General features: G+C 39.3%; 1 protein-coding gene across 5 annotated transcripts in view; it reads left to right on the plus strand.

Moving 5' to 3' along the window:
- The window catches only part of STOX2 (storkhead box 2), a 314,602-nt gene that overhangs the window by 157,082 nt on the left and 135,169 nt on the right, over nt 1–22,351 (plus strand). The window contains exon 1 of one of the 5 annotated variants that reach the window (XM_001363933.4): nt 3,426–5,267. The exons of 3 other annotated variants lie outside the window; for them this stretch is intronic. In XM_001363933.4, coding sequence (XP_001363970.1) covers nt 5,102–5,267 — 166 coding nt within the window. In that variant the 5' untranslated portion in view covers nt 3,426–5,101. Of the gene's footprint in view, nt 1–3,425; nt 5,268–22,351 lie in introns of those variants that run through there. One more of the 5 variants, XM_007496074.3, reaches the window with a different exon arrangement.

The following is a 22,351-nucleotide window of genomic DNA, read 5'->3' on the forward strand; positions in this document are numbered from 1 at the left end:
AAAATAAAATAAGATTACAAAGGAAACCATTTAATGAAATTACAGTTATCAGAATATCTTCAAAAAGTTCATTGACCCACAACAACTCTGTAGTTCAGTAGATAGAGAGCCAGGCCAAGAGATGAGAGGTGCCAGGTTCAAATCTAGCCTCAGGCACTTCCTAGCTGTGTGACCCTAGACATGTCCCTCGGACCTCATTGTCTAGTCCTTACTACTCTTCTGCCTTAGTATTGGTTCTAAAACAGAAGGTAAAGTTTAAAAAAAAAAAAAAGCTTATTGGCCCTAGGATAAAAATCCCTGCTTTAAGACTGGACACAAATAGACAGCATTGTCTATTTATTGCTTGTTCCTTGCTCTTTCTATACAACTCATCTCCTTTTATGTCATAATAGATTTAAGTTTTTCCACCATGGAAAATAAGGCTTGGATAATTTGGATTTGGTTTTGAGATTAATGCCAAGTAATCTGATACCATCCTATTCATCTCCCAAAGGACATACACTTTTCTGTGTTGAACCAAGACATCAGCATTTATCATACTTTCTCAGTAGCAGAATTCAGTGGCATCTGTTGACTCTTGATTGCAAATGGTAAGAAAATGTTCTGAACAAATGTTAAAATTGCACACCCTTAGAGCTGGAAAGGACTTTGCTATTCAGTTGTGTCCAATTCTTTGGGTTTTCTTGGTAAAGACAGTGCAGTGATTTAGCTATTTCCTTCTCTAACTCTTTTTATAGTTGAGGAAACTGAGGCAAACAGTGTTAAATGACTTGCCCAGGGTCACATAGCTAGTAAGAGTCTGAGGCCAGATTTGAAATCAGATCTTGACTCCATATCTGGCATTCTATCCCCTGTACCACCTCACTGCCCCAGACAAAATTTGACACATTATCTGAAGCAACCACAACATTTTACAGTTGAAGATATAGTCTCTAGGACAGTGTGGTACAACAGAAAAATGCTGGATTTGGAATCAGAGGACCTGGGTGTGAATTCTGATTCTATTAGGTACTGTCTTTGTGACCTTAGTTTTCTCACTTGTTAAATAAAGAAGCTAGATTACATCATCTCTTAAGGACTCTTCCAGTTCTAGACCTATGAGCCAATGAGATGAAGTAATAGCAATTTACAAGGCACCATTCATGATTACAACACATCTTTCAGTAGCTTTAAGAGATAGTTAATCCAAGTATTATCCTTATCAAAGCTCCCCAGGATACAGAGACTTGTTTGTAGTCCCATGGCTAGTAAGAAGCAGAGCCCAAGTTTGAGCCTGGATCTTCCTGACTCCAAGTCCAACACTTTCCATGATACCATATTTCTAGGCTTATTCAGTAAATTGTGAAGAAAAATACAGGGTTCCATACTCCCAGCAGAACTGTTCTAAAGATTTGGTGGGGTTCCTGTGGAGATGAGCCCATGCCTGAGACCTTGGCTAGGTGACTGAAACTCATGTCCCAATCAATATTCACCACATTGTGGGCTTTCCTCTTCTGCCACATACATGGAGACAGTGTAGTATCCTAGATCAGCCACCAGCCTTGGTCATGAAGATCTGATTTCAGATCTCACCAGAGACACTTCTTCACTGTGTCACTGTGGCTGAGTCACTTAACCTTGTCTGTGTCTCAGCTTTCTCTTCTGTTAAAGGCGGAGACTAGACTTAAAGGCATCCAAGATTCCTTTCAGCTCTAAATCTGTGATCCTATTAGAAAGAATGTATACACAGAAGATTCCAGAGCTCAGAAGCACCACTACTCATATATTTTGTCAAATTTCATGTTATTCTTTCAATTATTAAACATTTTTTTCTTTCCCTCCCACCCACACTTACTAAGGAGCAGGAATGGGAAACACCATGTACCAAATACACATAGTTAAAGTAAAACAGATTCTTGTATTGGCTTTCTCTCTTTATAGCTATCATCTGTCTATCAATAAATTTATCTATCTATCTATCTATCTATCTATCTATCTATCTATCTATCTATCTATCTCTCTATCTATATCTATGTCTGATTCTGCATCATGTTATCCATTACCTTTGTTAGGTAGGTGCATCCTACTTCATCATCAGACCTCTGTAATGATGGTTTGTCATGGCATTGATCAGAGATCATGTCATTCAAAGTTATTTGACTTTATTATGTTATTATTGTAGAAATTGTTCTTCTGATTCTGCTCACTTCACTCTGCATCCATTTATCAGATCTTACCAGATTTCTCTGAAACCTTTTCAGCATTCCATTATGTTAATAGACCATAATGAACTTAATCATTTTCCATTTGATGGGGAAACTTAGTTTCCAGCTCTTTGCCACTATAAAAAGAGCTGCTAGAAATATTTTTATATACATGGGCCTTTATGATGATGTCTTTGGGGCATGGCCTACTAGTGATATTCTGGGTCAAAGGCTATTAATAGCTTATTGAAGTTTTTGATTATACACCAACCATACTTTTGTCATGTAGTTGCTGCATTTGATTTTCTGTAGTTTTCTGTTTCCATGAACCTTCCAATTCAAGGACTTGGGGGTATCTCTCTTTCCTAACTTTGCCCACAATGTCAGAGCGAGCTAGGCTTTTGAATTGCATTTAATAATATGGCAGAAGCCTAAATATTATTTCCTTGTAGGGGCTAGCCAAGTGCTTTATCATTATATTTTTATTGTCATCCGTGCTGAGAGGCTAATAACATAGTCCCCGTTTTACATGAAGGACAGGTAAGTTACAGAATTGGAGTCCCTCGTCCCTAGGTTCTCCACCACGGTTTTGGGCTGAAAAAACATCTCTTAACTTGTGATGAGTTTTGAGCTCAATGAATCTTGCTGTCTCCAAGGCATTTCAGCCCTGAAATAGCTAGAAATTGTGTTAGAGTGTTCTGAATTTTAACCTGGCTAAGTCTTAACTGCTTAGAATCAGTCCACTGCCCTCTATGCGGCTAAGAAGGGCAAGCTCACTGGAAGGACAAGAAGACCCTGTCTACAAGCAAATTGCTAGCGGTAGTAAAAGGAATAATTAGATAAGATAAGTGAAATGAAGAGCCCGGGCTGGGGAGAAGAGTATGTTAATTAAGGAAAATGAAATAACCAAAATTCACTTTTAGTAACTTTAAAGAATTTGGGGGATCCTAGAATTGTTTTCTCTCGCCGTGTGTGTGCGTGCATTTGTGTGTGTGGAGGTGTAAAGGAGAAAATCAGTACAGCAACAGTCGTAATATTTAGCTGGCAATCTGGCCATGCGCCTGTAATTCTGTATTAACTCTCTGTTGCTTGGGTTCCATCGAAGCTGAAGGCATCAGCTCGCCTTTCTTTGCTCTCCTCAGTCACTATGTGCATTGTTGTCCTTTAATGATTGGCTGCTAGACTAGAAACAGCTGCACACAGCCTTGATTTGTAAAGGGGTGGCCAACCTTAATGCAGTTGGTAGTGGCTAACAAGGCAAGACGGGGAGGGGAAGACTAGCCCGAGAGGCCATTTCCACTTCGGTTTGGAGGCCGCTTGGACCTTTTGCCTAGGAATTTGTTTGCGGGAGTCCAAGGAGCCCAGGCTTCCAGAATCCGCTGCAGGTGGGGAAGGTGAATTGCAGATTTCCCTTGTAGACTGAAGATCTTTTTCCCCCTCCTCTTTCCCTCATGCCCGCCCCCAGCCTTTCAAAAGGGGGTGGGGCTATCTCCAAATATGTAAATTTACAAGAGCTGACTACGGGCTGGGGCACCAGCCAAGGTTTTCGGGAAGCCCAAGGGTGTTTTACATTAAAATGTGAAGCTTGACAGGATCAGGGCTCTAACTTTAGACAGCTTCTTGATTAGCATGAGACTGGGTGGCTGCTGGCTTTCCTGCCCTTCAGTAGCCATTCTGCAGAGAAGCAATAGCCACTTAGTAGGGCATTGACTTTGGAGGCATTGAAAGGAGCCAGGAGGCTGGGATCTCTTGGCAGCCATGGCTCCCGGAGCCGCCGGAGCTCGTAGGTAGGAGAAAAAATGCACAAGTATGTGAGAAACCTGTGCGTACCCGCGGCGCACACGCAGAAGCAGCCTTAGCGCCAGCGCACGGGAAGGATGCAGGAGGAGCTCCGGTCCTGGTGACGACCTTCTCTGTCTGCTGGTGGGTGGATTCCTTCCACAGGAGCACGACTGCCGCAGCTGCTGTTGCTTGCGGACCCTGCCTAGAGCCTGTGTGTGTGTGTGTGTGCATGTGCGTGTGTGAGGGAGCCGCGCGCGCGCACACACACAAACACATACACACACTCATTCTCTCCTGTGAGCGAGCGACAGGGGCTGCTGGAAGGAAGCACCCCCACTGCTGACTGCGGCGGAGACCGGATCCAGCCTGCTTCATTGATTGCGGCTCCAGCCTCCCGTAGGTGAAAGGGAAAACAACTTGGAGACTTGTCATCTGAAAAGCCACCTCCTAATCCTTCTTGCCAGAGAGGAGCCCATCCGAGCGCAGCTTCCTGGGCGCCCTGTCTCAGGTCAAAACCAAAGGCCTTCGTTTTTTTCTTTTCCTCTCCACCCCCCACCCCCATTTGTTTGGGTCTTTTGTGCCCCCGGCTCACAGTTGGTTAAGCACTCCTTTGCTGAATTGAGCTATTGTCTGAGACCCCATCGCCTTTCTCGCTGCAGATCTTTGCTCCTCCAACCCCCCAACCTCTTTTCCCCCCACCCCACCCCCTCCTCCTCCTCGTTTTGGCTGGGAAAGCCTTCCTAATGTGCCTTTCCTCCACATGAATCTGGAAGCTATAAGCTGGACTGATTGCAAATGAAGTGTAATGCATTGTGGGACGTGTGTAAAATTGGATCATTCGAGGTGGGGGTGTGTGGGAAGGAACGGACCTGCAGTGTGTTTTATAGAGGAGGAGGAGGAGGAGGAGGAAGAGGAGGAAGAGGTGGTGGTGGTGGAGGTGGTGAAGGTGGAGGTGGTGGAGGTGGTGGAGGCGGCGGCGGCGGTAGCAGCAGCGGTGGGAAAATGTTTGCAGAATCTACCCAGGCTGGGCTTGCAGCAGCCTGATGAACCAAGGGACAGCCGCGCGCTGGCTCCAGGCTGCAGCTCGCCCAGGTTCCTGCAGTATTGAGACAGTAGCAGGTTAGTCCGCCTCCAAAATGAAGAAGACCCGGAGTACAACCTTACGGCGAGCCTGGCCTAGTTCAGATTTCTCTGACCGGGCCTCAGACCGCATGAGATCCCGCAGTGAAAAGGACTATCGATTGCACAAACGTTTCCCACCGGCCTTTATCTCCCAGGCATCACGGGGCTACATGACATCAGGTTGGTAACATTCTTTCTTCCTCTTGGTTATTGCAACAGCTTGGGAAGAGCTCTCTGTCTCTCTGTCTCTGTCTCTGTCTCTCTCTGTAGAGGTGCTGACTTGATGAGAAAAGCAGAGAGCATATTGGGATCTATTCTATATAAATATGTGTGTGTGTGTATATCTATACATATATATGTACATACACATACACACATATATTCTGAATTAAGCAGGAAAAAAATGAGCACACAGCCACCATTTTGTACCAATGCAGGATTCCCAGCAAGGCCGGCTCAATGTGGGGTTTAAAAGCTATTAGTCAACTCAAATTAACGAGGAGAGGAAATATCTGGGTTTTTAGCCGAAGTTAAGTAAGTAGCTGCAAGCTCTTGCTGCCTGGCAGCAGCAGGCCACTTTCTCTTGCTGAAGGAGGGTCCAATTCAGATCGCCCACAGCCCCAGCCTTCCTTCTCCTGGTTATGCCCAATGATCTTAGGGGGTCTTTCTGAATGTGCTTTTCTTGCAAGGGGGCAGGGGAGGAAGGAAGGTTCCATCTCTGGAATTGCAGATGCTGTTACCCAGTGGAATGCTCTGACTGCATTAAGGTTGGGCTACATTTGTTTATATTACAGAAAACTATGTTGGGGCTATTTAAAAATATTCTGTAGAGTGATTGTGTTATTAAATCTCAGTGTGCTCATGTGGGGATTGAGCATACATTGCTTTGAATTAGGCTGTGTGGAAATAATGGAGGCTCTAGCATATATTTGCAGGGCAAGCAATAAGGGCAAACAATGTTGGGGGGGGAGTGCCGGCTTCAGAAAGGAGGACCTGGCTTAAATGCCAGTGTTATTTCTTACAAAAGCATTTCTGAACATGGTCCCCTTTGGAAATCTGCCTGGAATATGGTCAAATGGCCTTGGCTTGAGATTGGAGGACACAGTGATGGAAGACTTGGGAAAATGCTGAAGGGGGAAAATCCTAGAAGCCTTTTGTTTTGCTTGGTTCTTGTGACCACCCTGGTGTAGAGAGAGATGTCAGGTGTTGGGTTTTTTGGTTTGGGGTTTTTAATCTGTGGAAATGTATTTTCTTCTAAGGGCTCTTTTAACCAAGAACGGAAGCTCTCTTATTTCAAAAATGAAATGAATGCAATCCATCATTCCAAACCCAGTTGCTCCTGGGGCTTATTGAGTTAAACTTGTAGTTAGCAGTCAGAGTCTAGTTGTACTACCTCCTAAAAATAAAAGCAAGTCCTTTTAGCTCGAATCCCCTTGCACGCTTTTGAATTGACTTGCCAACATGCTGCTATTAACACAGTAGAGAAAAACTACTATTTCTCCATTGAAAACCTGCCGACATGAGGATATTGGCAAGGAGGCTGCCTTGACTGTAACCACTTCCATGAAAACCAGAATTTGGAAGGAAATGACAAGCATGAGTTATCCCTTAGTGTTGAGAAGATACTTTTTATGGTTGGTATAATCTCCTCTTGAATTGTGGCAGCAGATCTAGAAACAGCGAAATCTCTGTATAACCCCAGAAATACAGTAACTCCCACTTTCCCAAACATTCATTCTCTGTGGCTGGGTTCTTCTAGCTATTCCTCTTGTGTTGTATCAAATTTGAGTTGTTTTGTTTAATACATGGGCAGCTTGGCCTCTTTCCCTCTTTTCTTCCTTTCAGAAAACCACTGCTGAAAACATGTGTCAAGCTATCAGTAGTAACTGGGGCCATACTTTTCCTTGTTAACAAACCTCAAAGTCCTTCTGTTAGTTTTGGGCTTTTAACTATGGAATCCCTTTTGTTCATATTAGTTGGTTATTGCTTCAGAATGAACCTTTAACAATTTGTTTGCTTTTTAAAGTAAGTAGCTACCACTCTCTGTTCTATATGCTATAGGATGTTTTGAAGGATCAGGAAAGCTACTTTTTAGCCTGTTCCTAGTGCCATATGAAGTGAGATCAAGGGATGGGATTCATAATTAATATTAGAATAATGGTGATGAGGAAATAGCCCACATGGAATGGGGAGAGGTTGAATAAACTCTTTATTATATTTGTGGCTAATCGATTAAATAAAAAGCAGGTGTTAAAATAGTATGAGAGATCAAAGATTAATGAGATACATCTATAATGGAAATTGAAGAGTCATTGTCTCCTTTTAGTGTTAGTTTTTTTTTCTCTTTGTAATTCTTCATTTCTTTTCTAGTCTTAGTTCTGGGAGGAACAGATAATCTGTTTAAAGACTTTGGGACTTCTTATAATAATCTTTCTACTTCATAGGAAATCTAAAGGAAGCCCCCTTGTACAAAAGTTATAGGGATTAAGAATACAAATGCATTCTTTGTCACATAAAATCAAGGAAAAAGTGAAATAAAAATGAATAAAAGAAATAAAAAATGAAAAAAAATTAAAACCCCCAAAGAAAACTGCTTGGAAACATATTGAAGATTTTCATTTTTCTTTATTCTCTGTGTTTAGTCATTTGTCATCAGTTCTTTTTATATTAATGTTAGATTATTGAAGAAAAAAGTTTTTTTATGGATAGATTCAATTCGATGGAAAAGATTGGCAACCTAGTAGTCAGACTTTCTTATAGTATAAAGCCCAGCCTTAAAGTGATACAAAAAAGATGGTTTCTAGAAAATGACTGAAATAATTTCCAAAAATTGTAAATTATTTTTGAGTCTTTGCGTCCCCAGTGTTCAGCACATAGTAGGTGTGTTAGAAATTTATATGAATTGGTTTTTTAGGGAATAGTAGTAGCTCCCTAGAGACTTTGGGAAGGACATATTAATAGTAAAGATAGAGTATGTAATATACAAGGTATTATACAGAGAGTAGACGGATAAATACTAATTTGATTTTTATTTGGTGATGTATCTCTGAACTTGATCCTATGTATTAAAATAAAAAAACTTAGCCTAGCCAACTAAAATAGCTTTATAATGAGACCACACTATTTAAAGCAGCCTTTTCCTCTCTAGCACATAATTACTGGTTTGAAAGATGATTTATGACCAACATCCTTGACATTTAGTATTAGACTTTTTTTTTAATACCTTCCGGATACACTCCCCTTAAGTTTGACAACCTACAACAAGCACATAAAACTTGAAGGGACAGACAGAGAATTCTGAGACTTTTGAGTCTTGGAGCTGATGTCCTAAACTGCTGATTAATCTTCCAGCTCAGACATACTACCAGATCTTAAATGATGCAGGCTATTCACAGGCTTCCTAGCAACGGGGAGTTCACAGGCCATGTGATGAGTTCATTGTTCATCTTGAATATTAATTTCCCAGTGGAGAAGTTACAGAGTATAGGGGGAAGCTTTCTTTTTGTTGCAATTGTGAAAGAAAAAGGGGTACATGTGACTAGTTGAAGACAAGCGGCTTTATCAAATGCAAGTTACACCCCCAATTATGAATAAATTTCAAATTGCTCTTTCCTGGGGGAGGATAATTGACTAGGAAAAATGAAAAAATCTTAAAAAATTATCAAGTGTAGGGTTCCCTACAGGAATACTTGAAAGTGAATACTCAAGATTGGTTGCAAATTCTCCATTCTGCTCATCCAAATATTTTAGATTTTAATAATTATCCATTATTTAATTTAATTTATTGATTTTATTGGCATATAGTTGGGTAAAATAGTTTGTATATTCCTTATTTCTTCTTTCTATGTTGTGCATTCTCCTTTTTCATTGTTAATTCTTGGTCTTTTGGATTCCCCCTTTGAGGTTGGAGTAGAAGAAATATTTGCTAATTTAAAAAAATATATATGTACATACATACATATATATATATATATATATATATAAAGGAAAATGAATGTTCAGCAACTGCATTGAAATACTATATTTTAAGTGCAATTTGATACATTTGGATGTTTTAAGATCTGTTCTAAAGAAGTGGTACCTACTTGTGGGCTCCAGCCCTTAAAAGATGACACTTGCTTTAGATTTTTCTAACCTTTTTTGGATAATTATAATTTCTACTGCAAGTGTATTTTAGTGACAGCTTTAATGCTGTTAAATTTTGGGTAATTTAATTAAGATTATAAACTTCCCGAAGGCAGAGACAAAGCATGACTTAAATTTTATGTTCACCTAGTACTGTCTTCTTCATGTAGGAGGCACCCAGTATAAATATTTGTTGCCTTGACTGAATGACATTATTGTACTGCTTGGTGGACCCAGTAAACCATGTGCCCTCCAAGTTCCTCTTACATTTTCTAGCATTACAGTAATGGCACATTCTAATTTTAGTCCCTGGAAGAACTTGAAAGTTTTTTGTTTGTTGTAAAGCTCAAAAGTGACTTTTAAAATCCATATTGTAGATTTGAAAGGTTTTCTTTTTTTTTGAGCTCAAAGCACATGATCAAATCTTCAAAAAGTTGTAATTAGTTTTGTGAGCTAATTTAAGTAGTTCTAACAGCGCAAGGGGAAAATCCACTTGTTACTCACCATCTTTACTAGTTTTACTAGTTGACAGTTTGTAGAAACTAATTTGGGCACATAATGCATTACACATTCAAATTCTTTAGGTTCTGTTTCATTTTAAGAGATGTGGGACTTTTATGGGAGCAGACTGTGTGTAGGAGTAGAAGATGGGAGCTTTAGGTCTGAATCCTGGACCAACCACAAACCACTTTTATCCTTGACAAATTACATGGCTTCTTTATACCTCGATGACTATAAAATAAGGGTCTCAGTACAGGAGTTTTATCATTGTGGCAAAAGTGTTATTGGTGAGGTCTAAACTCTAGGATACACAGTTTGATGGGAAAGTATTAGAAAGCACTTGAGGATGTTCAGTTCTTTTCCTCTCTAAATAAAACGAATATTTGAGATTATATTCCATAAAGACAGATAATTTCCACAATACTCTGGGGGATTAGTTAAATGCATATATTTTGGGATTCACATAGATGTCCACAACAAAGAGGAATGCTAATTTGAAACCTGGTAAATTATAAGAGATATGCAGCTTTAATAAACAGTGTCATATCATCTCCTTTGTCAACTTTGTGGATATCTTCCTCAACTTCCATGCTTATCGTTGCTGGATGTAAGCTAATTTTGCACCTGAAATGGCCTGTACTAATCCTATTTATTCATTAAGGAAGGAATATTGAACATGGTGGTGAAGGATTTTTTTACCCCCTTATTGCTTGTTGGAATTGTTGAGTTGACATGGTTTCAAAATTCTGTTATGTCTTTTGGCACAATTTTGAAAGGGTAGTGGAGATAGAGTCTTGGGAGATAGAAATATGAATATATTGCATAAAAACATTTCCATCTTTTATCCATCCAATCTTAGAACGATTTTTGGTGCTAAATTTGCCCATTCTCATGGAGAGCTCTAGGATTTGAAATTGGATTTGGAAAGTGGGTTAGTTTTTCATAGACCAGAAGAGGTGAAGATTCACGATTGCCTGAGTGGCAGAAGAAAATAAATGTGAGCAAACCCATGATTGGAGTGCTTTGTGTGAATGCCAGCAAGACAATATATGGAGTATTTATAGTATTGAAAGAGAAAATCAGGTTGCTAGGTTAGGAGCCATAATGAAAGGTCTTGAAAACTAAGCAGAGGAATTTAGAGTTGATGGCAATAGGGAGCCATTGTAGTTTCTGAGACTGAGAAGAAGACAGCTAAGAGGCTTTCACTGGAGCCAAAGCATGGTGGATTAAGATACTAAGAATGAAAGTAGAGTCCAGGGAGAATAACTGAGGCACTCTGTAGGAATAGTATATAATCTGAAGGGAGAAGGGATTAATACTCATTTATTACATACTTACTGTTATTTTTCAGTTATTTCCATCAGGTCTGACTCTGATTTAAAGTTTGGTTTTATTTCATGGTTCAACATGGCAGAAAAATACATCTCCTGGTGGCAATGTGCTTGGAATAAACCTCTCCATACTTGTCCAATTGTTTTCATTTGTGTTTAATTCTTTGTGACCCCCATTTGGTGTTTTCTTGAAAAAAATTCTGGAGTGGTTCATTTTCCAGATGAGAAAATGGAGGTAAACAGGGTGAAGTGACTTGACCACAATCACATAGCTAGTATGTGTCTGAGGCCAGATTTGAGCTTGGGAAGATGAGTCTTATTGACTCTCAGTCTAGTGCTCCATCCTCTGTGCTGCCTCCCTGCCCTAAATACTTACTTTGTGCTAGTTAGCACATGTACTAGTACAAGGGAAGAGAGCAGGGAAGACAAATGAAATAATCCCTGCCCTCAAGGAGCATTTTTTCTCCCCACAAGGGATTAGAAACAATCAATAGGTCTTGGTGACTAATTGATTATAAAGGGAGAAGGACATAATACTTTATGGTCTTTGAGATAATAGGGAAGGAAAATGGAGTTGGTATTAATGGAGATGAGGAAGTTGATAAAAAGAGCCAAGGATAGAAAGAAGAAAGGTGATAAATTTAGTGTTTTTTATTTATTTAGGCAGAGATAGATGTAAGTAGTTAGAAATAGGAGATTAGTATTTGTGTAAGAGGTTAAGGTTGGAGATTTTTGGCACAGGATGAAGAAAATGATGCCTGGAGAAGTCAAATAATGTCTCCAAAGTACACAGGTAGTGAGTGGCAGAGCTTGTAATGCCCATCAGTCTTCTGATGATAAATCTGGTTCCTGGAGTGAGTCACTAGAAGGAAAAGCAGAGGGCCTATGACAAAAGACTGCTTGTGGCTACGGGTCAGAGGGGAGAAGTACCACCCAGAAGGGAAACAGAAAATCATATGAGGAAAACTGGAAAACAAAGAAAGCTGAGAATTTCAAGGAAATATGTGCTCATCAGGAATATTTCTGTGGAGTGACAAAATAAAATATCAACTGAAAGTAGAGAAATAAATGAGCAAGTATCAAAAAGGGTGTCAATAATTTTAGAAGATCAACAACACAGCACAGATGGTGTGCCATATATGTAAGCTGAACTTGTATTCTCTGTCTTTAGATGACTGTTAACTTTTCCAAATCTATTATCTCCTATATTTTGGCTCAGGGGTCAAACATGGTAAGACTGACAGTGGAATAGGAAATAAAGAAGGTAAACGAAATTTTGCCTTCAGTTAGGACAATTTTTAAAAATTCTTTTTAAGGGCACCTGGGTGGCTCAGTGGATTGAGAGTCAACCCTAGAAGCCAGATATTCTGGTTTCAGATATAATCTCAGAGGGTTCTTAGCTATGTGGCCCTGGGCAACTCACAACCCCCATTGCCTAACTCTTACCACTCTTTTGCTTAGGAACCAATTGACAGTATTGATTTTAAGATGGAAGGTAAGAGTATTAAAAATAAATTTATAAAAATGATTTAATGCTCATCAGCAAATATGAATAGTTAAGCATTTAAAGAATAAAAAAAATTGTATATGAAACAGCACTTGGATGTACAGTTTGATTTCTTTTAAAGTACTTATTTAATTTATGCCACTTTCTGAAATTTTTGTTTTGTGTATTTTTTAAATGTTTTATTGGGTTTTTTTGGCATTTCACTAAGTCCCCTCTCCCAATTCTTCCTCTAGAAATCTTCTCTTGTAATAAATATAATAAAGAGAAACAATTAAGTTTCTTAGCTATGTCTGAAAAATGTATGTTTCTAGTTCATCATCTTTGTGCCAAGCAAAACAAACTTGAACTATGGTTGATTCTAAAAGGAAAAAATAAAAGATGAGGTCTGGGCTTTGGGAAAAAGTAGAAAAGTAGAGGAGAATACTAATACTCTAAGTATAGTTACTAGTACTGATTTAATTTTCTCTGTTTCCCTTCTTTTTTCTTTTTAAAGAGTGTGTTGTAGGTTGAGGCAAAGAGAAGAAACATAATTAGATATGATGGAAGGGGAAAAAATTACCAAACTTAAATGTAAGTGTGAATGGGATAGATTCACCCATAAAACAAAAGAGCATGATGACAAAGTGAATTAGAAAGCAGAATTCAAGAGTGTGGTTTACAAGAAATATATTTGATGCACAAAGATTAATCCAAAGTTAAAATGAGGGACTACTGTGCTTCAGAAGAATAAAAAACAGTAAGAGTTGTAGAGATGATCTCAAACAAAGCAAACAAAGTAAGAGTAAATATGGCTATGTCCATTTAAATAATTAGTATTAAATTTCTCACCTTTTCCTCTGTGTCTGGCTCTTTTTCCCAAACTATTCTGTTTAAAAAAATAAGATTACTTTTGCCTACAAGTGTCCAAGAAGCTTTTTCTCATGTCCCCATTCTATACCTGCAGCCTGACTCCCTCTTAAGCCAACCCCTCAAGTAAGCCCTAACCCTGATTTTATTAAATAACCTCTTCCATGCCCTACTTCCACTCCAGCTTCCAGCTGCTCCTAATTGCATGAGCCTGGTTTATCCTTGAAATATCAGTGAATTTTGCTTTCTTCCTCTTGTGTACAAAAGCCCCCTATTAGCATCACTATGTGACTTTCTTTCCTTGTGGGATCTAAGGAAAGAAAAGAGAAGTGAAAGGAATAAGAGGAAGTCCTTTTTTCCTCAGCTCTTTCCTCTTCTTTTATTAGTGGTTAGCCTTAGAAAACTCACAGATGCTCTTTGAGAAATTGTTCTGTTCCACATTGTGCCTGGGCAGGAAAGAAACCTTGACTTGAAATCTACAGGTAGTGAAAATGGAAAGAGAAGCAGGCAGGACCATACAATAAAAGGCATGAGAGAGACCTGTGGAGCTAGCCATAACCAAGAAATGTCTCCAAGGGTTCTACTTTGGCAGGAAGTCAAACCCTCCCACCAGACCTTTATCCCTGAAGTCCTATAATCTCTCAGACCCTCAGGCCTCTGTCCTGGGCTACTAGAGGCATGACATGACAATAACTTGGGGTAGGGTCTTAATACCACTTCTGGGAAGTTGGAGGAGAGTTAAGAATCCCAGAGGATGGGGATGGTAAGATATGTTCTTAGCATGCCAGACTAAAAACTGTGAATGAGTTCTATTCCAGTATGAATGTTTGTTGTGTGATGGTAAGATTCTAGAATACTTTCATAGGATCAAAATTTTAGAACCTGTAAGTGTCCTTAAAGATTCCATTATTTTTTGAATTAAGCAACTGATGTCCAGAGAGACCTTGCCCAAGTGACTTGCCAAGGTCACAAAGAGTTAGTAAAGTGGCAAAGTCAGGATTTGAACTCAAATTCCAAATCCAGTGGTCTTTTGACGTTGATTGGAAATGGACTCATTAGAACTACTTTGCCTCCAAAATCTCTAATTCTAAACTTTTCTCCTGAATATAAACTTCTAGCCATTGATTCATTCCTGCTTCTTAAACCTAATTAATCTTGTTCACTATCTTCATTGTGATCATTCCTCATCTTAACCTCCACTACCTCAATTTCCTCATCTGTAAAATGAAAGCCCAACAGATTATTTTAGAGGTTTCTTTGAATTCTAAACTTTGGAGTCTTAAATGTCCAATTCTGCCAGTCCATTAGCTCTTTCCACTTTACATCATTGAGTCTCTACCTCATGCTTATATCTCACTAGAACTCCTCAATAAATCAACCTGGCTATTTCTTCTGTGGCTGCCATTCCAATTCACAATCCTGGTTAATTCCCTAAATCTACTTCTCCCATGACTGGAAAAAGTCACAAACACTGCTACATGTCTTCAAGACAAATTAATACTCTTTCATCTCAGTGGTGCCTTCTTCATTGATCTGCAGTGATTTTCATCAATTTCACGGGTGCTTCTCTTTATTTCCTGAAACAGTTGTTCCAGACTTTTCCCACGTTCCTCAAGTCCCATTCCTCTCCCGCTTGGCAGATGACCTCACTCCCTACTTTTCTAAGAAGACTGAGACTATCTGTCATGAGTCCACAACATCTCTACACTTTAAAGTTTCTTTATCTTCCCTTATTTTCTTCTCCTTTTCTTTTGTCAGAGGAAGTATCCTCCTTCCTTCCAGGGGATTCCTTCTACTTTCATTTTATTCTTCATTATCCCCACTTTCCCTATTTTACTACCCCAATGGGCTGCCCATGGAAAAGTTGGTGCATATATTGGGATGAGATTTGAACAAGGGTCTTTTGATGCTAGATTCAATATTCTTATCACCACTGTGCTACTACTCATTTGCAATAAATACTTGTTGAGTGAATGAACACATTTCTGCATATCTAACCATGATTGATCTATCCATTTACACACATCCACACTTAGACACACACATCCACACCCCCCCCCCCAAACATATAGAAGTGCTGCTACAACCAAAAATAAAAAGGGAGGTCATCTTTAATCCGAATTTAAGAATTAAAAGATGGCCTTGGGTTCTAGGGAAAGAACTGATAAATAGAAAAAAATAAGATATAGTTTAATGTATACATATATCTTTTTGTCAAATGATACCTTCTCTAATGGGGTAAGTGTAGGGGAGGAACTTAACTGAGTATTTTAATGTAATAAATAAATTTAAAATAAAAAAGGATTTGAGGAAATGCTAGAAAGAATAGATCTAATGAGTCAAGAAAGTGATTCTCTGCCCCATTATGATTTGGAAATTCCAATGTTCCTAAAAGTGAACCAATATTTTGAATTTTCTAGGTAATCGAATTAGTATTAATCATTTCAGAAATTTTGTAGAGTAGTACCAAAAGGGTAAGATGTAGTTAGAACTGAGAGAGATGTTAGAGTTAAAAGCAAGTGGTAACACAAAGGAATAAGCCAACTATGTAAATAATGTACATTTTAAATATCTGTTATATACCACCTATTCAGTTAAAAATTATGGTTTAGCTCCTACATTAAGACAAAAATACCCATTTATCTTTCCACACTAATATATGATGCCCCCCAGGGCCAAGTTCTCCCCTTTTGAAGATAAAAGAGGAAAATTCTGACAGATTTTCGGGTGCATTAGTTGTGTTAAGACTTCCTCCAAGCCCTATCTGGAAATGGCCCCAGTCTTGTGGAGAGACTGTTTCTGGCTTTGTCTTTTTTCTTCCTGATTCCCGCCCGGTTGGTTCTGCTAAGGATTACATTAGCCCTTTTACTACTCAGTATAGTTTTATTTCTCCCAAATTTGTTTTTAGAGTTTTATCCAGTTTCGCTTTGTAATCATCTCATTGCTCAGGAAAATTAAGTCCTTCCATAAAAATAGTTTTTGCACCAGGGTTAGTTAGCTGTTATATTAAAATTAAGCAAATGCCACATAGGCAAGACTGGAGTGTGTGATACTTTTTGGGAACAATGCTGCTCTCACAAAATAATAGTTGATCTCTTTTATGTGGCATTTTAACAGTTTTTCAAAGTGCTTTCACATCCACTGACTTATTTGATCCTCAGAGCAACTGTCTGGGAGGCAAAATAGCTGTTTTCCTTAGTTTTTCTTTTTCTCTTAGGAAAAGAAAATTGGATAGATTTGGAGAGGTGAATGACTTGCCTAAGGTCACCAGGTAGAAATAACAGGCTCAGTCAGTTCTAGGATTTAGAGTCAGAAGGGACCTTAACAGTCATCTAGTTCAATCTGCCATTTTCCTGATGAGGAATCAGAAGTCCAGAGAGGCTAAGAGAGCAGAAAGGCAGAAAGTAACAGAGGCAGGATTTGAAATTAGGTTTTCCTGAACAGATGGGGTCTAACCTCTTATGGGATAACTGTGGGAAAGAGAAGGCTTTAATGATGGATAGAGAGGGACAGAGACAGACACATAATGACCCTACCTAGAGCCCAGGTGGCCAAAGCATTTCCTGATATCAACACCACGTAATTCCCTCTCAGTTGATGAGCAATGTCCCAAACTCTTTAAATTTGATATTAATAGGATTGGTTAGGTTGCCCAGTAGGTAGAGCCAGTAGACCTTGAATCAAGAAGAACTGAGTTGAAAATACTTAACTACCTTCTCTTGTAACCCTGAGCAAGTCACTTAACCTCTGCTTTAGTTTATTCCTCCTTAAAATGGGGACCATAACAATCCCTAACTTTCTGGGTTATTGTGAGGATAAAATGAAATGATCATTGTAAAAATTGAAACAATAATTGTAAATGGCTTAGCAGAGGGCCTGGCACATAGTAGGTACTATAAAAAAGATTAGGTATCACGGTAATGAAGATGGTCCTAAAGGGATGTTGGCCAGCATGACTGTTTTTGGACCAGGAATGAGATCTCTCTCTCCCTTCTCCCTGGGCATTTGCTCTTCATATTCATTAAGTCTCGAAGTGTTTTAAAAAGCAGATGGGGTTTGGCAGCACAGGTTGGAGCTCTGGGATGAAAGCATGCACACGAGAAAGGGTTTTCCCTCCTCTCTAGCTTTAAAAGCTGTATCTCATCCCATTCCCTCTCGCTTCCCAAGCAGACACTGGGAGAGCAGCTTGCTAGCATTTGGGAATTAAGAGCCCTTTCCCCCTCTTCTTTTGGAATTTTCCTTTCTCTCAGCAAACATACAGACACCTGCACCCTCACATACAATGTACACACACGCATGCATACACACATATGCACAGAAACTCATCCTTACTTTTATTATCCCTGTCTTGAAAGAAGAAATTAAGTTGATATGTCCAGAAAACCCAGTTTCCAAGAAGCAGGGATGGTATTTCATGTGGCTCTAATTGGAGGTCATTCTTTGATTCTCCCAGTAATGCCACAAGTAAAGGGTTCATGCATTTCAGCGTGCTTTGCAGGCGACAATTGCTCTCTTTCCAGCCATTGCCTATACAGTCATGGCATCTCATCTAAGAAATAGGACTCTTTGAAGTAAGCTATTTGGTAGGCAGATAAGTTAGAATAGAAATAGCAGATACTATTTTCGAAAATAGGAATAAGGATCGAATCTATAGTTTCATTGGTTTAGGGACTGTCTGGATGAGAAAATATCCTTTGCCAATGCAGGTGGCCACCCTCTCTGTACATCACAATATTCCTTAGGCCTTAGAAAGGAATTTGCTAGTATCACAGAGACAGTACATGTAAGGAGCAGTCTGGTCGTCCTATCTCCAAGGAAGAAGTGATCCTCTATCCCCTGCTGCATCTACTTTAAAAGCTTTAAAAAATATAATTGTCAGATTTTGGTTCTATAATACAATTAAGAAGTAATGTAGGAGGCACCTAGGTGACTCAGTGGATTGAGAGCCAGACCAAGAGCCAGAAGATCATCTGTTCAAATTTAGCTTCAGATACTTCTTAGCTGTGTGACCCTGACCTATTCACTTAAAACCCATTGCCTGACCCTTACCACTCTTCTGCCTTGGCACCAGTATAAGATATTGATTCTAAGATGGAAGATAAAGATTTTTTTAAAGAATAATTTACTATCACATTTTTCCTTAGATACTTCCTAGCTATGTGACCCTGGGCAAGTCACTTAACCCTACTTGCCAGGCTCTCACCACTTTTCTGTTTTGGAGGCAATATAGGCTATTGATTTTACAACAGAAGGTAAGTGTTTTAAAAAAATGTACTTCCAAATGTCTCAGACACTTCCTAGCTGTGTGAACCTGAGCAAGTCACTTAAAACCCATTGCCTAGCCCTGATCACTCTTCTGCCTTGGAAACAATGTAAGGTATTGATTCTAAGACAGAAGGTAAAGATTTAAAAAAAATAGTAATGTGCTATCAAATCTTTCCTTAGACACTTCCTAGCTATATGACCATGGGTAAGTCACTTACCCTACTTGCCTGGCTCTTACCACTTTTCTGCCTTGGAATTGATACCTGTATCACTTCTAAGACAGAAGGTACAGGTTTAAAAAAAGAAGTAATGTACTGTTTGGAAACTTTCCAAAGTTTCTAGGACAATACCCCTGGTTTCCATCTTCTTTTCTCTTGTAGGTTCTCTTAAAAGACCAGAGATTTCAATTGTTCATTTCTTCCTTGACTAATAATACCATCTGCCACCTCTTTTCATTTTCTTTGTCTGTAGCATTTATAATGGCTACATTTATTTCCAAGTCAACATATTGATGCTCTAAGGAAAATCTAAAGAATTTGGATCACTGCCATGCAGCTCTCTCCATGCCTAGTTCCTTAATGTTTCTCCAGGCCACAGAATTCCTATAACATAGAGATAAGGAAAATGCAGAAAATATAAACATGTAAGTGACTAACTATCAATAATCAGCATATTTTAGTGGGGCATATTATGAATTTTTTGAGCCTTGGAATTTGCTGCTAAAAGCAAGATGTTGGTTTGGCAAATTTCTGGATAAGGCTTTCTCTGGGATAAAGAAGAGAGCCTGGGAAATTTCAAGGCAAAATAGAAGTGCATAAGACTACTTAAAGCAAAACCCAAAGCTACCACATCATTTGGATTTTCATACATAATGATAATGTTATATTTAATATTAGAGGAGAATGATTTGTGTCAGTTTCACACTTTACTGTTATCATAGGGAAAAATTGGGAGATTCCATGGGATCCAGTTTAGGAAATATTGTTATAAAGTGTTGCTCTTATTGTCATCCTCTAGCTGTATCTGACTCTTTGTGACCCCATGGACCAATACTGTTGATGGGGTTTTCTTGGCAAAGATCCTGCAACAATTTGCCATTTCCTTCTCCAGTATTATTGTAGAGTACCAAGCAGCCATCTTGCCATATTTCTTACCTGCCATATTTGTCCATGAAATGCACACTTTTAGGTTATGTTTTTCCTTACAAAAGAATAAACTTAGATGGGAAAATTACAGGTACCTATAGGATGGATTTTAGGTCTGGAGGGCAAGTCATGTATTGCTAGAATAGATGCAGTCAGGAGCCCAGTTCCATCCTCTCCATCACCCCCAAGTGTCTAGGATGGCTTGGGAAGAGCATCTGAGGAGGTGAGAACTGTGTTCTAAACACTCCTTTTTTGAGCTGATAATCATTAGCACCTCCACAATTGCTCTTACCACGTCTTTCTAAGCAGCAGTTTGTACAAGACTGGAAAGTCTAAAGAGAGAGAAAAGTTGTATGTTATTTCTCAAAATCGGGGAAATGGACAAGACCAAGTTACAAAATAATTACATGCTTTGTAAAGATGCATTTTATATGCTTTCATGAATTCCTTAAAGTGATTTTCAACTAAAAAAACATTTACTTTTCTAAAGTACTGTAGGTGAAATTATCTTGGAGTGAAAGTGTTATCTTAGAGCATATAAGAATTATCCAATAATCAGAATGGAGAACAATTTTTAGGAAGCAAGAATAAAAGCAAATTAAGACTGAAGTTAATTAGGTAATCTTCATAAAACAGACCATTTTGGACTCCTCTGACCCACAGCTTCTCTGCCTTTTCTAATAAGTACCAGAGGATACCTATGGGAGAAATTTTGGAAGCAACCACCAAACCTTAGTCATTAGTTCTGTGAGTGATTTTTTTAAACCCTTACCTTCTGTCTTGAAATTAATACTCTATATTGGTTCTAAGGCAGAATTGTGATAAGAACTAAGCAATGGGGGTTAAGTGACTTGCCTGGGATCACACAGCTAGGAAGTGTTCAGGGCTAGATTTGAACCCAGGACCTCCCATCTCTAGGTCTGGCTCTCAATTCACTGAGCCATCTAGCTGCCCTTTGTGAGTGATCATTTGAAAGAGCTTGCCATGTTTACCTTCAGTTACATGTATTGGCTCTTTCTCTTCCTGGTCATCTCATCTCAGGACCACAGAGCTAGCCCTGAAAGACACTGTATTCCAGAATGACCTCACATGGAGGTGGATTGTCTTCAAGCTTCTCCCAATCCTTTTGCTCTCTTTATGGCCCTTAATCCTGACACTTGGAGTAGATGACTCAGACTTACCTTTCACTTAGATCAGAAGTTCTTAACGTACGTGTGTGTGTGTGTGTGTGTGTGTGTGTGTGTGTGTGTGTGTGTGTGTATCCTGGACCTCTCTGGCTGTCCATTGAAGTTTATGGACCCCCAAAACATCCAAATGATGTTTTCATATGCAGTAAAATAAATACATTGGTTTGCAAAAAAAAATAATCATATATCTAAGTTGATTTATGAAAACAAAGTTCATGGACCACATGTTAAGAGCTCCTGACTTGGTGGAAGACTGTGGCTGTCTGGAGTGAGCTTCCTCAGCCCTCTCAGCACCATCATCCACTTTTTCTTTTGATTACAGCCCCTCTTCCTTCCTAAGGCTTATCTTTCTGCCTCTAACCCCTGGACTATTTTCTTCTCCTTCTTCTTGATTTGTTCTTCAATAGTCTCCTCCCCCACTTACTCTTCAGAGCTAGTTTCTCCCTCACAATGGAGGGAGAAACTTCCATTTGCTTACAAACATGACCAGGTCTCCCTTCCACCAAATAGCCTTGAATTAACCCTTGTGTCTCATCCATCTGATTGTGCCATCTCTTTTCTCTCCTTTGCTTCTGGACTTCTTGAAAGAGTTATCTGATGCCTCCATTTCCTTACTACTCAGACCTTTATCATCCCCTTACAATCAGGTCTGTCACCCTCACTTAATGGAATGGAATTAATTAATGGAATCTTCAGTTTCAAAGACCACTGACTTCTGGACTATCTGGGTGGCTCAGGGGATTGAGAGCCAGGCCTAGAAATGAGAGATCTTGGATTCAAATAAGACCTCAGACACTTCCTAGCTGTGTGACCCTGGGAAGGTCACTTAACTCCCATTGCCTAGCCCTTACCACTCTTCTACCTTGGAAGACAGAAGGTAACAGTTAAAAAAAGATGGACAACTTTCTAGTTGTCAAATCCAGTGGTATCTTTAGTGGTGGGAGGCTGGATTAGAGTATTTCCAGGAAAATGGGTATAGATGCTATGTGACTCAGTCACCTACTCCCTTTTAGGACAGAACCCACTATAGGGATCAGGGTTCCAATCAAGAACTTCAGACCACAAAAGCCCTTTAGTAAAGAACCAATCGGAGCATGTGTCCCTTCCTATAGAATCAAAGTTCTAACAATCAGCTCTATATCATATGCTCTAACCATCCATCCTCTCATAATTTCCCTACCTCTATCCCTCTGCTTTTTAACCCTAATTTCTTTCTTAGAAGCAAATAGTTTTCTTTCCTTGGCTCTCATATCTTTGCCACTTTATGCCTCTCCATTTCTCTCTGTATGGCTGTCTCTATGTGTGTGTGTGTGTGTGTGTGTGTGTGTGTGTGTGTATGTCTCTGCCTATCTATCCC

This window comes from Monodelphis domestica, chromosome 6 (assembly GCF_027887165.1).
Source record: "Monodelphis domestica isolate mMonDom1 chromosome 6, mMonDom1.pri, whole genome shotgun sequence".
Taxonomy (NCBI): Eukaryota; Metazoa; Chordata; class Mammalia; order Didelphimorphia; family Didelphidae; genus Monodelphis; species Monodelphis domestica.